The sequence below is a fragment of the Gekko japonicus genome, unplaced genomic scaffold (assembly GCF_001447785.1).
Source record: "Gekko japonicus isolate JY-2015 unplaced genomic scaffold, Gekko_japonicus_V1.1 scaffold3417, whole genome shotgun sequence".
Lineage (NCBI taxonomy): Eukaryota > Metazoa > Chordata > Lepidosauria > Squamata > Gekkonidae > Gekko > Gekko japonicus.
In genome coordinates this window covers 83,236-99,580 of record NW_015173241.1, presented here as the reverse complement: position 1 = coordinate 99,580, position 16,345 = coordinate 83,236, and the positions used below count along the sequence as shown (strand labels likewise).

Below are 16,345 nucleotides of genomic sequence, written 5' to 3'. Positions count from 1 at the left end.
GCATCTCTGGTCTGTCTTCTTGCGAATCTCACCACAATCTCTCCAGGCAGGTTATTTTTTCTGATATAATTGGAGTATGCCCGATAGGCAGCCTCCATGTCTTTTACTATTTCATCCGCTGATATGGCTTTTTAATGTACGGCAATAAAGTAAGAGTTGTGCAACAGTGGAATCAGCTGCCTAGTGAAGTGGTGAGCTCCCCCTCACTGGCAGCGTCTGGACAAACACTTGTCAGGGGTACTGTAGGCTGATCCTGTAGTGAGGAAGGGGCTGGACTAGATGGCCTTTATGGCCCCTTCCAACTCTGCGACTCTATGATTTTAAGTGTTCAGGAGAAAATCAAGTCCTGGAAAGATATTAGAGATGAAGGACATTCAATGTTGCTATATTATCAATCAACCAAGACTAAAGAAGATTATCAACATGGAAGGTGGAGCTCTAAGACAGGTGACTGAGTTCAAACAGCTGATTATAAAGCAAAAAGACTATTTACTACAATGTATAAGTTATCACTTGAGTTAGAAACAGACAAAGTGAAAAAACATATAATTAAATGGATGCAGAATTTTAGAGAGCAGATACCTATGCATCAATGGGAACAGTTATGAGAAAAAGATAAAGGGCAAGAAAACAATAACAACAGACGAAAAAGCCGAAGTACTCCTACAAGAAATGACAGTGGAAGATAGAGATCAAAGCTCGGGATCGGAAGGTGGTGGGCCCTCATCTGGAGAAGAGGAAGGGGAGACAAAAGAGAAGAGGGGAAAAAGACAAAGGGGGGGGATGAACGAACTCAAAATAATCTTGGTGAATTTGAATGGACTAAATTCACCCTCTAAGTGATCCAAAACCTTTAATCAATTGAAGAAACTGAAAGCAGATATATTATGCATCCAAGAAACTCATATAAAAAAAGAACAAGAACACGTATTAAATTGCAGACGTGCCGGAAAACACGGCTATTTGCGACGTCGCATTCTGATGCGCTATTATGGGATCAGACACCACGACGGCTTCCCCGCAGCAAAAAGGACGATGGGGGAGGAAGCCACGCGCCGGCGCAATCACACCGGGAGGCTTCCATAGGCGGCCTGTGGCAAAGCGTTTGCTAGTATATGCGGTGTACTAGTTTTTTACTGCGCAGCTTCGGCGGCTTGCCATGGGGTCGCCACGGGAGTGCTACGCCTCCCAGATGTTCCCGTGTGATCGCGCCCAGATACTCCGCGGGACTCCCGTGCCTTCAGCGGGGCAAATGCTCCGTGTGACCGGGGCCTAAGTAAAGTATACATTGCATCTGTGCAAACGAAGAAAAAAGGTTTAGCAATATATATTAATCAAAGTCTGGACGTTCCTGAAGAATTAAAGGACCAAAATGGAAGATATTTGATTTTGAAGATTAAGCTACCAGAATGACTAGTATGGACACTGGTATCAATAAATGCACCCAATAATGCTAAAAATAAATTCTTTGAATTTTTTTAATCAAACACTATCAGACTTTCAAGGTGAAATCATAATCTTTGGAGATATGAATGGGGTATTAGACTCTAAAAGGGATACATCTAAAAATGTTGGTGAAAATCTCCCAAAAAACGTATTCAGATATATGGGAATTTGGGACTGGAAGACATCTGGCGAACACTGCATCCAGATGAAAAAGACTATACATTTCTCTGACCGACACCAATCATATTCAAGGACAGATATGTGTTGGATATCCAAAACTTTAATCACAAAAGTCAGGAGAGCAGAGATTTTACCAAAAATCTTAGTGGACCATAATCCAACAGAGATAACTTGGAAGACTGGGCATCTCTGGTCTGTCTTCTTGCGAATCTCACCACAATCTCTCCAGGCAGGTTATTTTTTCTGATATAATTGGAGTATGCCCGATAGGCAGCCTCCATGTCTTTTACTATTTCATCCGCTGATATGGCTTTTTAATGTACGGCAATAAAGTAAGAGTTGTGCAACAGTGGAATCAGCTGCCTAGTGAAGTGGTGAGCTCCCCCTCACTGGCAGCGTCTGGACAAACACTTGTCAGGGGTACTGTAGGCTGATCCTGTAGTGAGGAAGGGGCTGGACTAGATGGCCTTTATGGCCCCTTCCAACTCTGCGACTCTATGATTTTAAGTGTTCAGGAGAAAATCAAGTCCTGGAAAGATATTAGAGATGAAGGACATTCAATGTTGCTATATTATCAATCAACCAAGACTAAAGAAGATTATCAACATGGAAGGTGGAGCTCTAAGACAGGTGACTGAGTTCAAACAGCTGATTATAAAGCAAAAAGACTATTTACTACAATGTATAAGTTATCACTTGAGTTAGAAACAGACAAAGTGAAAAAACATATAATTAAATGGATGCAGAATTTTAGAGAGCAGATACCTATGCATCAATGGGAACAGTTATGAGAAAAAGATAAAGGGCAAGAAAACAATAACAACAGACGAAAAAGCCGAAGTACTCCTACAAGAAATGACAGTGGAAGATAGAGATCAAAGCTCGGGATCGGAAGGTGGTGGGCCCTCATCTGGAGAAGAGGAAGGGGAGACAAAAGAGAAGAGGGGAAAAAGACAAAGGGGGGGGATGAACGAACTCAAAATAATCTTGGTGAATTTGAATGGACTAAATTCACCCTCTAAGTGATCCAAAACCTTTAATCAATTGAAGAAACTGAAAGCAGATATATTATGCATCCAAGAAACTCATATAAAAAAAGAACAAGAACACGTATTAAATTGCAGACGTGCCGGAAAACACGGCTATTTGCGACGTCGCATTCTGATGCGCTATTCTCAAGTAGCGGGCCTGGTTTGGATTGCGGATTGGATTAAAAACCCAAGATAAAGAATACTAAAACTTGCATCATCAGACCTAGATGAAGGCTTACACAAGCAGGGGGTTGGACTAGATGACTGGCAAGGTCCCTTCCAACTCTAACATTCTATGATTCTATGATTTATGGATTAAATTAAAACAATCATAACACAAGAAAGGAGTCATATAATCAGAGATGGATTTTTGAGAATATGGTTGACATGCCAGAATTTATTGAGCCCTCCATATTCTCCCCTCATGTCCCCAACAGAAGCTTATTATGGTATGAACACAAGAAATAGCCGGAAAACACGGCTATTTGCTATTTGCGACGTCGCATTCTGATGCGCTATTATGCGATCAGACACCACGACGGCTTCCCCGCAGCAAAAAGGACGATGGGGGAGGAAGCCACGCGCCGGCGCAATCACACCGGGAGGTTTCCATAGGCGGCCCGTGGCAAAGCGTTTGCTAGTATATGCGGTGTACTAGTTTTTTACTGCGCAGCTTCGGCGGCTTGCCATGGGGTCGCCACGGGAGTGCTACGCCTCCCAGATGTTCCCATGTGATCGCGCCCAGATACTCCGCGGGACTCCCGTGCCTTCAGCGGGGCAAATGCTCCGTGTGACCGGGGCCTAAGTAAAGTATACATTGCATCTGTGCAAACGAAGAAAAAAGGTTTAGCAATATATATTAATCAAAGTCTGGACGTTCCTGAAGAATTAAAGGACCAAAATGGAAGATATTTGATTTTGAAGATTAAGCTACCAGAATGACTAGTATGGACACTGGTATCAATAAATGCACCCAATAATGCTAAAAATAAATTCTTTGAATTTTTTTAATCAAACACTATCAGACTTTCAAGGTGAAATCATAATCTTTGGAGATATGAATGGGGTATTAGACTCTAAAAGGGATACATCTAAAAATGTTGGTGAAAAACTCCCAAAAAACGTATTCAGATATATGGGAATTTGGGACTGGAAGACATCTGGCGAACACTGCATCCAGATGAAAAAGACTATACATTTCTCTGACCGACACCAATCATATTCAAGGACAGATATGTGTTGGATATCCAAAACTTTAATCACAAAAGTCAGGAGAGCAGAGATTTTACCAAAAATCTTAGTGGACCATAATCCAACAGAGATAACTTGGAAGACTGGAAGTAAGAGAGAAAAAAGATGGAGATTAAATGATATACTATTACTTCAAGAGGAAGTGATAAAAAATGCAAGACGGACTTGATGGAATATTTCAGTATCAAGAACACAACTGGAATTTCTGTGACAAATATTATGGGGAGACTAGTAAGGCATACATCAGAGGACTTTTATTGGCAATAGCTGCAAGAAAGAAAAAGGAGAAACAAGAGTCTATAAAGAAAATAACAGATAAAATGAAGATATTAGAACAAGAACATAAAGCTACTGGAAAGTATCTGTGGTAGCATTGAAAAGGCCAAGGCCATCGAAAGGGAGATCCTCTACGTAGGATCTAGTATCAATCGGGAGATTCGTGTTGCGGAGCCAGGAATGTCTTCTGAGAGCTATTGCAGAGGCCATTGTTCATGAAGATGCCTCGAGGACGTGTTTAGTAGTGTTGAGCTGTTGTTTTGCCAACACCATGCCCTCTTTTTGTATGACTGGCTACTTGAAGTTTGTCCTCTGGGAGGTGGCTGAGAATGTCAGAGAACCTTTCCCAGAGAGTGTATTGGTAGCGGTTCATACAGGCGAGGTAATTAGTAGCCTTGACTCCCAATGCTCCCGTAGAGTAGAAGCGCCTGCCGAAAGCATCTAACTTCTTACCTTCTTTGTCAGAAGGTGCTGAGTGCATTCTCTTGGACTTGGAAGAAGATGTTATCACCATAGAATTTGGCTGCGGGTGTGAGAAGAGAAATTCGGCATCTGACTCTTGTACATATGGTCCAGTTTCCTTGTGGACACAGGAGCAGAAAAAGGCTTTAGCCATGGTGACTTTGCCGCCTGCAGAAGGACAGAGGACATGGGCAATGCCAGGGTGGACGAGGTGTCTAGCTGAACTATATCGTAGACAGCATCTGTTGCCTGCGGATGTTGCTGGACGACAGAGAGGCCTAAGGAGTGGGCCATTCTCTTGACTAGGTCAGTTTAAATGGTAAGGTTGTCAGATGGAGAGACAGGTAAGTCTTCCGCGACATCCTGGTTGGGAGATGTATGGTCAGGAGAGGTATGAGCCCCAGAAGCCACTGTATCTGAGTCCTCTTCCATGAAGTCACAGGAGTCTTGTTGTGGTGTGTGGACCGAAGTGTCCTGTTGTGGTTTAGGTTGGACGGCAGGAACGACAGGGTTTGGAGTGACCGGAGGATTGAGAGGACGACTTGGTTCCAGAACGTGCTGGGACGGATTGACTACTGGAGGACGGCGACAGAGATGCTGAAGGCTTCGACTTGTGCGGGGATCTCGACCTATGAACTGAGTGGGACGAATAGCTATCCCAATCTGAATAGCCCGCTGGAGTCAACCACGGCATGGACAGTGGATAAGCCCCGTAGAGGTATCTCAACTGCCGTTGATCCCACGACATCGGTGGTGGTGGTGGGGGGGTAGGAAGACTCTGGGTGAGCGACTTCTGGACCATGGACGTCTGGGAGACAAAGCAGTACCTTGTCTGCGGAAATTGTCCCTGTAATGTCGGTCGTCGATATCAACAGATTGAGTGAGCAGACGAGGAGGGTGACGCTGCGTGTCACATGAGGAATATGGGTGCCAACGTGGATCAATGTCGGGAGCTTCCGATATCGTCGATGTCGATGACGGAGAAGGAGACGGAGAATGCTCTGCATCCATCTGATGACTTAGGAGCTCTACCGTTTCGATGTTGGAGTAAGGAGGCTCCATCTGGTGGACAGGGGAGTCCAATACATGGATGGTCGGTATCGGCAGAGGGACTTGGGTCTCCGATATCGATACTGCCGTTGGAGCGGGAGGCACTATAGGGGCATCACCCAGTGCAGGCACCGCTTCTTTCCCCTTCTTCGCCGCCTTAAAGGACTTGGAGGTGCCCTTCTTAGCTGATTTATGTTCTGTACTTGACTTAACCTTCTTTTTGATTGGCGTGGAGGCAGACGATTGGGCCTTCGATGTCGGGGGCTTTAGTGTTGGGCGGTCGACATCGGAGGCAGGTCTCGATGCCGGAGCTGTCGATGTAGACGGTCTCTCCTCCATCGCTGAGGCAGGAGCAAGGGCCGATTCAAGCAACGCCACTTTAAGGTTCTTCCTCGTTTGGTATGTCATGGCACAGGGGATGTTGCGCCTGGTGGCTGTTTGGGGATGGGGCCGGAAGCGGGCAGAAGCCCTGGAAAGCAGGAGAACCCCCTGCTGGGACCTGGGGACTAGCAATCCAAGCCCAGGCTCATAACAGGCCTAAAGAAAGACCAAAAGGTATCATGGGCTGATGTGTCATTGAGAACGGCTGAAGCTGCTCTGCCACCAATTGCTCAATCAGTTTTCATGGAAATGGAAAATGGGACACTGACCTTTAATCGCTCACCAGCCCCTGACCAGTGAAAGTTTTTTTCAAAAGAAGACTAACAATGATCAATAATAAAGTTTGAGTCCAGGGGCACCTTTAAGACCAACAAAGTTTTATTCAAGGTGTGAGCTTTTGTGTGCATGCACACTTCTTCAGATACACTGAAATGGAAGTTACCAATCCATACATATAGCTACAGGGTGAGCAGCAAATTAGCATACAGCATAATGAAGATGTTTCTGCAGTTGCCAGCATGTGCTCAATGGTCTGATGAGGTATTATGGATATGATGCAAAGAGACCTTGTGGATTCGAAACTCACTATTCAGTTAAAAAGTGAAAGCAGCTTACTATTTACCCTTTTCCCTTCAGTAGTGGTCTCAGGTAGATACAGGGGTGTCCCGTATAAGGATAGACTCTGCAACTGTAATCTTGGGGAACCCGATTCTGTTACCCACATTCTTTTTCGCTGTCCTAAATATTCCGCTATGCGCAATATCTTGATACGTCCTCTCTTCCCTATGCAGAGAGACTTTCTGGATAGGGACTTATCTTTTTTCCTAGCAGACAAGAGTCCAGCAACAACACTATCTGTCGCAGAATTTTTGACTTATGTATGGAAGTCAAGAGTAATACCCTGTAAATCTTGTAAACCATGTTAGGATTGTTTTGCACTTTTGAGATATTGGGAATTTTGATTGATGTTGTTCTTTGTACCTACCCTTAAACTCTCCCCTGTTTGATTTATCTATGGTATGCCAAATAAAGGTTCTCTGTTCTGTTCTAAATACATCTTTTTAAATTGTTGTTGACAGGGTCTCAGCTGATAACTCTCAGCTTTCCACAATAGCAAAGGCCTTCAGTATCATGCCCAGGGTTTGCACATACCTTTCTGTCAGTTCATTCACACCTGGTGATGGGCCACAAGGGTGTGCTTAATTCCTAGAAAAATTCTCCTGGACTTCAGCTTTCTCCCCTGACCATTCACCCTCTTCTTTTTCCAAGTTGCCCTTGGCCGAGGCTAGAATCGAGGAGGACTCCGCATTCTGTCACTGGGGAAGGCGGACACCTTATCAACCTCTTGGCTTGGGATGTCAGCTCCTGGGCTCTGGGCCTTTTGTATAGACCTGGACATGTGGAGGGCTGGGCCTCATCCTCAGAAGTTTCTGAGGACTGGGAAGTTGCACGTTTTGTCTTTGCTGGGGGCCTGACTCATTTAGGTCGTGGTGGTGCAGATGTCTCTGACTCCAATGGTGCCGAAGAGTCAGGGGGAAGGGGAGGCCCTCCAGCGGACCTCCCTCCCTCTTCAGGCTCCTGATGGTGACATTACATCCCCCTGTGGTCAGGCTGTAAACGGGTAGGCTGGCGTAGCAGTGTTGCCTTGATTACTGTATACGGCTCCCCAGGCTGATGCAATTGGCTATGGGCCCCTGAGGGTCTGCATCATTGACTCTGTTTCCGCAGGGAAAAATAGACCTGGTGCCATGTTTGGGTCCACCCACATAGCCACGTGTCTGGGGGAAAGAAGGCCTGCCTGGTCCCACTGCCCCCATAGTTGAGATTGGGCGTCGGCCTGGGTGTGTTTCGGGGGGGGGGGGGGATCACACCAGGAGGGCTCTCCAGCCCAGTGTCCATCCTGTAAGGCTCTGCCGCACGCTGTGAGGTCGCGCCACAATTTGAGGCTGCTAAGCTGGTTGGGGCTACCTGTTTCGGCACACTTATTCCCTCCTTGCTTAGCGGAGGGAGGAGGCTGTAACCGGAAGCTTTAGTTTGCTCTCCTTGCGCGGCTGGTCTCGCTGCCTCCAGGAGAATCTTCCAAGGTCGCCTCTACACCACCCAAAACTTCAGATGGGGACCTTTCCCTGGCTTCCTTCCTCTTCTTCCTTGTTGCAGTGGTCAATTGTTTCGCTGTTGCAGGGGCTGCTCCAACTGGACCTTGTTCTAGTTCCATCATATTGTGGTATTTACAAGCAGAAGGCTTCCCAAAGGGAAAAAAAAATGTTCTCCTAGTTCTTTTTTTTTTTTAGGGGGGCGGTTTTCCAAGTTTGGCATGGAGTAGAGCTCAAACCTCCTATCAGAACAGCAGGGCTATCCAAACTGGTCAGCCTTTCTTGGAGACATATCTTCAAAAATCTCTTCAGAACTCACACACAGTTTGTGTGATGAGAGCTCTACAATCCATCTTCTTTCTGTTGCAGTGATCTGAGGAATGAGGCATGCCCCCTCTTTTCCTCACAGAACCAGAAGGATGGGACAAACCATGGTGTCAGATTGCCTTGTGCTCTGATCAGCTCTGACATTTTCCACAGCAATCCTGCACATGTGCAATTCCCATGTGAGATTGTACAGAACAACAAAACTGCACATTAAACCACCAATAATTGGAAGCTTTATGTACAAAATTTAAAACATATCATATCATCATAATGATTCTGTCCATGTTTAAAACTAGGGATGAGAAGATACTGTCATTCATTATTTTCTATTCCACATGTAGTAATTGGCTTGTATCCTACCACTTATTAAGCCAAGTCCGAAGTCTTCCTACACCCCATGGATCCTTGCTCTGATGGAAGAAACTCTTCTGTCAGAGGAAGTCTCTTTCTTTGGCAGAAAGTCCCTTGGGCTGGAAGAAAGCTTGAAACCTGCCTGAGCAGAGGTAGTGAATATGTCATTGTCACTGGTCTCTGTTAGTCACTTCCCATACTTGTCTTTTTATCTCTTTACTACATACACGAGATCCACCAACAATATAATATCATAGTAAAAACACGCCTTACATATGTACACAACATGTTTCAAGCTTGACATCCTCATTAAGACCTTCATATACAAGTGCAAAATTTCCTATCTGACATTCTCCTCTGGTTGGATTTTGTTCCAGATGAAGGGTTGCCAAGTTCTGCGGTGCTTCCTAAAACTGAATTCCATGAATAGGATTGTTCTGCCATATTTTAATGGGTAAGATTTCACCCTTACATGCAGCTTGTGCAGAGAAAAACGCTGAAAATGCATATATTTTAACAAAAAAGATTCAGCATAATGAAACAGGAAATGATACAAAAATAAAGATTCACAGGGTTATAAAACCAAAATGTGCATATTCAAACAACTAACAAGTTGGCAGATCTCACTTTCATTCCTATGTAAAACTCCAAATGTCACCAGGTTTCATGCTACTTTTTCACTTCTATTTTTAAAAATAATTTATATCTGATGTTAATTACTTCACTTTCCATAATGTAAAGCAGGCATGCTGTGGAAACATGTATATCGAAGGTTGATATACTGTGGAAATAAATTACTATTAAGCAAAGAAACTGATTATACCTCAGCTTGAATATTTGCAATTGATCCAGTAATTCCATTCTCAGCACTTATGTTACTAGAGCTATTGTTTGGAGAACTGGGGCCAGATCCAGGAGCACTGTTGCACATGGAATCTGAAACATATTCAGAAGCATTTATCAAAAAACTGTCTTGCAAAATATTAAAGACTGTACCCCTATAGTTAAAAAAAACAGCCCATCCTTTAATTTTCTGTTAGTATTCCAAAAGGAACTTAACTGTACAACTGTGGCAAGATAGTAATTAACAGTCACTGGCATCTCTTACATTGAGAATGAATCCATATATACCCAAATACTCCAAAACAGTTTATCTGTCATCAGTGTAGATAAGATGCATAATCTCAAAGATAACTGAAGAATATATTTAGTAAATGGCTGCAGTGTAATTTTGCTACCTTTTCTAATCAAACAGAACAGAATCAATGACTTCATGTCAACATGTAACTGAGAAAATGAATGGAAACCTGCTCATGCATAGAGAAAACAGCAAAATTTCCTTCTAGGGCCAGGATAACTGACACAGAGATCTACACAGGAGGATTCTATACTAATACATCCCCCAAATCTCAAGTACAGTTCCTAACCGTACAAATTTGAACCATTATAAAACAAGAAAATAATACGACTTGTACTACGTATAATTGCCAGAGATGCAAAGAAATTAGGTTTTATGCCATCTGTTGGAAAGGCCCTATTTTTTCCTAGCAAAAGTGAAGAAAGAATTTGGTATTTTATACAATATTATCCAATGGCTGTTCTGTTGGGCTATTTAAAAATACCAGCAGACACAGATCTTGTAATTATTAATTACTTCCAAAAATGAATGTATCTTATTAGAAGACACTGCATGCTGCTAAATATGACTGGCATCTCAGAATTAAGCAACAGTCTTTTGGTATAATGGTTACATTTACCTAGGCGTTATACACATTTGTTTTGTAATTTTTAAATATTAAATTGAATGCTGCCTCTACAACCCACCTGCAACATCTAATGGTCGCTTCTTATGAGCTGTAACTACAGGACCATCTTTCCTTCGTAATAAGGGGCTACTGCGTCTTTCAGCCACCTTCTGCTTTAATCTGGATCGCAATTTGAGATTGGGTTCTGATGCTGTAAGGAGAAGAAGGATGTGTGGGAGAAAAGAAAGGTTACTGTCTCTCACACACACAGCGGTGACAATGACCTGATCGTCTATTACAATTATTATTTTCATTTATAGTCCATGTTTCTCACTGGGACTTTTCAATAAATCAGTAAACAGTTTACAGGATATGGTAACATCTGAATCTAACAGCAAAGATTCTAAGTAAAACAAAATAATGCAGTTGGACTGGGATTGTAGAACAGGGGGGTAAAGGGAAGAAAAAGAACAATGCAAGCAATCATATCTTTTAAGGCAACGAGACCATCAGAGTAGGGGAGACTTTGCACATTTCATGAAATGACAGAAGTGTGGGTGCCTTCCTAATTGCCTCAGGCAAACTACTCCATAGCGCAGGAGCTGCCATAGAGAATGCATGGGCAGTTGCCATTTCTTACTGTTTGCAAGGTGGCACCTTCAGAAGGCTTCGCTCAGATGAGCAGAACTGTTGAAGTGGAACATACCAGGAGAGGCTGTCCTGCACGTAAATGGATCCAATGCCTTTAAGGTCTTTGTAGGTGGTAACTAGAACTGAACCCAGAAACCAACTGGTAACCAATGGAGTATCTCCAGGAAGGGAATAATATGCAGATTCCGATTAGCATCTGATAATAGCTGGGGTGTGGCATTCTATAACCAACTGGAGTTTCTGAGATGTCCTTAAGGGGAGGACCCATGTAGTGCAAACTACAATAGTCCGGCAGCCCATAGCATGGTTTCACGTGGCTAGGTCCAGCAGTCAAGTCAGAGGCTACTTGGAGTTGGCAGAATACCTTTTTTGCAGCTGCACCAGCTTGCTTCTCCAGCAATAAAGCTGGATCAAGTATCACCCCATGGCTCTTAATTGAATCAGCAAGAGTCAGCTGGATCCCATCAAAAGCAGGGAGCACCATGTCCTTCCCAACTAACATTACGTATGTCTTGGCTGGAGTCGGTTCCAGCTCGTCTCCTCATAACCATTTAACTACAGCAGCCAAGCACTGGTTCAGGGTCTCATCTGCAACGTTAAATGCCTCAAGTGATGATCCCCAGCTGGTGTCCATGGGTTCCACAGGGTTCACCAATGTTTTCCCTAGCACTTGCTTTCTCCTATGGTCTTAGGGATATGATCCAAATGGTAATGAATGGAACAGAAAAGAACAGGAAGATTCATGCTGCTCCCTGCCAGATGACTGGCTAGCAAAGTGCTGAGCTCATTAGGGGCAAGTGTGCTGGGCCAGACATGGACTTTCTTCTGTTTCTGGGCAGAAAAACAACCTCCTCCTATTGCCATGCAGAGCAAAAAACAACAACCCTGTCTTTAAAAAGTGGAACCAAATAGTGTATTTCCCCAAAGGAAAGAGCTGGTTTTGGCTGAGGTGACAGGGTTGCCAAGTATTAGATATTTTTCTTCCACTCTGATCACCAGAGTAGTGGAATGTGAGCCAGTATGCTGTAATGGATAAATATGTCAGATTGGAATATGGAAGATCCAGGTTTGAATCTCTGCTGTGTAAGCTTGCTGAGTGATTTTGGGCCAGTCACTAACTCTTAACCTAATCATCATCACAGGTTTGTGAGGATAAATTGGAGGACAGGAGAATAATATAAGTAGTCTTGGGTTCTTATTGGAAAGAAAGGCAGGGCATAAATGAAGTTATTTAATCCATTAATTAAAATTCAACATAATTGAGCAGACTTGTACAGAAAAGGGAACAGAGACAATGCCTTATCTAAAACAACTTAAAGAAAACATTTGGTATATTACATGAACATAAAAAACTACAATTTACCTGTTTTTCTGAGTGGAAAGTCATCTTTGGAATCATACATCCCTAGCACAGGGTGATTGTAGGTACCCGATACTCCACTTTGTGGAGGAGAGCTCTGGTCAAGAGAACTGTGCTGTGTTTTCCTAAGAAAAAGGATATTACTGAGGTCAAGATCACATAGCCTTAAATATACTAAGTGCCACAGGTACACTTAGTCTATCCTAGTTTATCCTGTTGCCTTTAGAAAGCAGGTAACATAGCTCTTTACTTTCTGTAATGGCCTGACAAGAAACAGGAACGCAAACAATGAATACCATCACACACACACATCTGCCAGCTACATCCATTGTCCTACACCTGTTAGGACAGAGTGTCAGGTTTTTATATGTTTCCTGTAGCTTTCAAGGGTGCTGACTTTGATAGATAAAGCACAGAATACCTTATATACCTAAAGCCATTTCCAACACGGAAAACATTTCCAGTTAAGGAAAAGCAGGAAACACTTGTATAAATTGTCACCAGTGATAACTACACCCACATTTATTCTGCTGCATGTACACAGTGCTTGGAGTTAAAAGATACAACTTCCCACACGCTCAATTACACGCAGATTTCATTTTTTTAAGGGAAAAAAATCTAGGAAAAGTATAACATTCGGAGTGTCCCTTAGAAATTGTTGTCAGTAGTTCCCTTGCAACTATTTTTTATCTTATATTTTATTTATCTTTGGATTTATATCCCGCCCTACCCCAAAGGCTCCATTATGCCTGTTATCCTAACAACAAGGCAGGCTGGAACATTTATTTCCCATTCCCAAGGCAATTACAATATTGATATTTTTTTTTTGCTCTCAAGTCACAGCTGACTTGTAGCGACCCCATGGGATTTTCAAGGCAAGGGATGTTCAGAGGTAATTTTGCCATTGCTTGCCTCCATGCCACAACCCTGGTATTCCTTGGAGGTCTCCCATCCACATACTAACCAGGGCCAACCCTGCTTAGCTTCCAAGAGCTGACAAGATTGGGCTAGCCTGGGCTATCCAGACCAGGGTCCTAACATTAATACCTGAACAAGAATTGTGCAGAACAGAGGACTGAACAAGGACTGCTTGCTTACCCATACCAGAAACGAGGATCATTGGAAATGCAATGGTTGAGATTCCGCTGGGCTAAAGCTTTTTTTTTATTCAAAACAAATTCTTGTAACTTCATTTTTACCTCTGTGCTTGCCACGGCACCTGAAACAGCAAAACCAAACAAAAATATACCAAGACCCAATGCACAAACTTGAAATTTACTTCAAATGTAGAAAACGGTTGTCTAAAGCTTTTAATTAAAAACCATTTCACTTTAAAGGCTATACATTCTTTTTTATGAGGACAGACACACAATTACACTGAGGCTTAGAAATGGAAATTTAATCAGAGATTTATCTTTTTCCTAAAATGGGTGGAGCAGCTGAATATGATTTTATGCACAAATGTGTTTAGACAAACACTGACGTAAGTTATTCTAGCCTTTCTTAATCAAAGGCATTTAAGAACAGACTTTTTTTTTTACAAGTTCGTGTTTTTTAAAAGTCACATCTGCAGGCAAAGGTTGAGATGAAAGGCTCATGTGCAGACACTGTCTTTCAAATAATGAACTTTTCCCACAATATATGTTTAAAATGGATCTACATAATATTTCAGTTCACAGTCAACCATCCATTTTGTCAAACCGGAAATCTGACTTGTAAGAAAATTGCATATTTTCAAAGTCTAGAATTATATTTCCCAACAGCATGGTTTTTAACCACTATTTCCTTCAGAACATAGCTGTCTATTCTTGTGTACATAAATTCTTAAGCTGTAACTCTGATGAAGCAATAAGCAGAAAAATCGGACTTCCCATGGATTTCCATTCTGTTCTAATGAAGAAAAAGTGTTTTGAAAGGTTACCTCTGTGTAGGACTTTATAAAAGATAACATTAAGATGCAAGGAATAGCACTACTAAGACTGAGATATAGCTTTGATGTACAGGAAAACTATGGAAGTCTTAAGGGACTGACAACTTGCTCCTAAAGGCAATGTCATGGCTTAGAGGCCACTGCACAGAGTAAAAAAGATCTAACAGTGAACATGAATAACACAAAGGAAAATCCACAGTAAATTGTTTGCTCAGCACAGAATCCTCCCGTGAGAAGTCCATGAACTCTTATTGCAATAAAATGGACCTCTTAGAATAAACTGTGTTTCAGTCAGTGGAAAACCATGTAGTCAAAATAAATGGCAGAGCCACTTTTAAACTAATTCCTGAGGGAAAACCAGCAGGAGTTGGGGAGCCTCTGGTTAGAGGCAATTCGTCCCAAAGGGATGAGGCGGAAGATAAGTATTTTTGGTGAGAATGAAAGAGAACATCAGAATGAAAGTAAGGCAGTAAAGAAGGGGTGTCTGGCGAAATCTAAGGGCTGAGGGAGACAGTAATCTTTGGAGAAGAAAATGAGGCACAGATGTCTATATGTCCATGACAGAATTGGGGGGACGACGACGACATAACTGTATCCCACTGATTTTCTCAGGTGGATAGCCATGTTGGTCTGAAGCAGCAGAACAAAGTTTGAGTGGCACTCTTAAGACCAACAAAGTCTTATTCTAGGTATAAGGTTTCATGTGCACACAAACTTCTTCAGATAAATATACGCGTTCTGGAGAAGCAGCCTTCGATGGATCTTAAATTAGCATTCGACACAAGGACCCTCAATCCTTGTCCATCCTGCATGCTAAAATCATGTAAGGACCACATCAACAAGTCCTCGGTGTCTATCATAAATCAATCACTAAGGAAACCTTCCCTCAGCTACTCATAGAGGCAGTTATTCGTCCCTACGTAAAACAAAAACAAAACCAACTACAGAAAAATGATGTGGCCAATTACTGTCCTGTCTCTAATCTACACTTTCTGGGCAGTGACTGAAAAAGCAGTAGTCTATGCCACTATGGTTTGTACTATTTGTATTGCATGCGCTATTCTGCTGCTACTACATTGTTTTCTACTCCAGTAATTTCATGTTCTGCTCTGCTTTGTTGCATTGCTTCTAATTTTGTTCTCCTAGTCTCACCGCATTGATTTTGTACTCCTGGCCTCACTGCATTAATACATGTCTGGCAGGCAGATAAGGACTGAGCAACAGCTATAAAAGTTGTGGAAGGATAAGAAATCAGGAGGGTGTGCAGGAGAGGGGATGAGGCAGTGGCAACACTTGGAACCATCAATCCCCAATCAGCTGGGTGCTAACAGGCAGGGGAAGCAGAAACTGAGTCCTTTGTGCTTTCTGCTTGCAGTTGCTTGGTGATGTGGGGGTGGAGAGGATAGTCTGTCCCACTCCTCACCAGCAGGCAGGTGACAGCAAGAGTCTTTAAGCAGGAAGTGCTGAATGGAAGATTTGTATTCACTTACCGTGAAGCTTCCTTCTCGGTGGTCCAGAGTGGGGCAGTCCTTAGCTCCTTACTCCTGGGAAAGTACCTCCCCCTTCCGTAGGCAGGGCCAGCAAACTTTAATCCCAGAGGGGAGGGGCTTATCCTCTGATCCCAAGTCATACCGAAAGCCACCTCCGAGCTGCTGTAAATTCACTTAAAAAATAACTCTTTCCCCCTCAGACAACTGGGGAATACCATCACAGCCATGGGCTTAAACAAATACAAACCTGTATTTTAACCATTAGAGCAAACAAACAGCAACAGTCCACCACATCACGTAATCAGTTAGACCATATTCATG

At 42.9% G+C, this 16,345-nt stretch overlaps 1 protein-coding gene across 1 annotated transcript in view; it reads right to left on the bottom strand.

Annotated features, from left to right (window-relative positions):
• Positions 1–16,345, bottom strand: part of LOC107120120 (histone deacetylase 4) — a gene marked incomplete at its 3' end in the record, with an annotated part of 125,658 nt that overhangs the window by 54,159 nt on the left and 55,154 nt on the right. Inside the window, exons 5-8 of the mRNA XM_015422766.1 lie at positions 13,703–13,823; positions 12,608–12,729; positions 10,673–10,804; positions 9,672–9,784 (exon numbers count right to left, since the gene is read on the bottom strand). Coding sequence (XP_015278252.1) covers positions 9,672–9,784; positions 10,673–10,804; positions 12,608–12,729; positions 13,703–13,823 — 488 coding nt within the window. The remainder of the gene's footprint in view (positions 1–9,671; positions 9,785–10,672; positions 10,805–12,607; positions 12,730–13,702; positions 13,824–16,345) is intronic.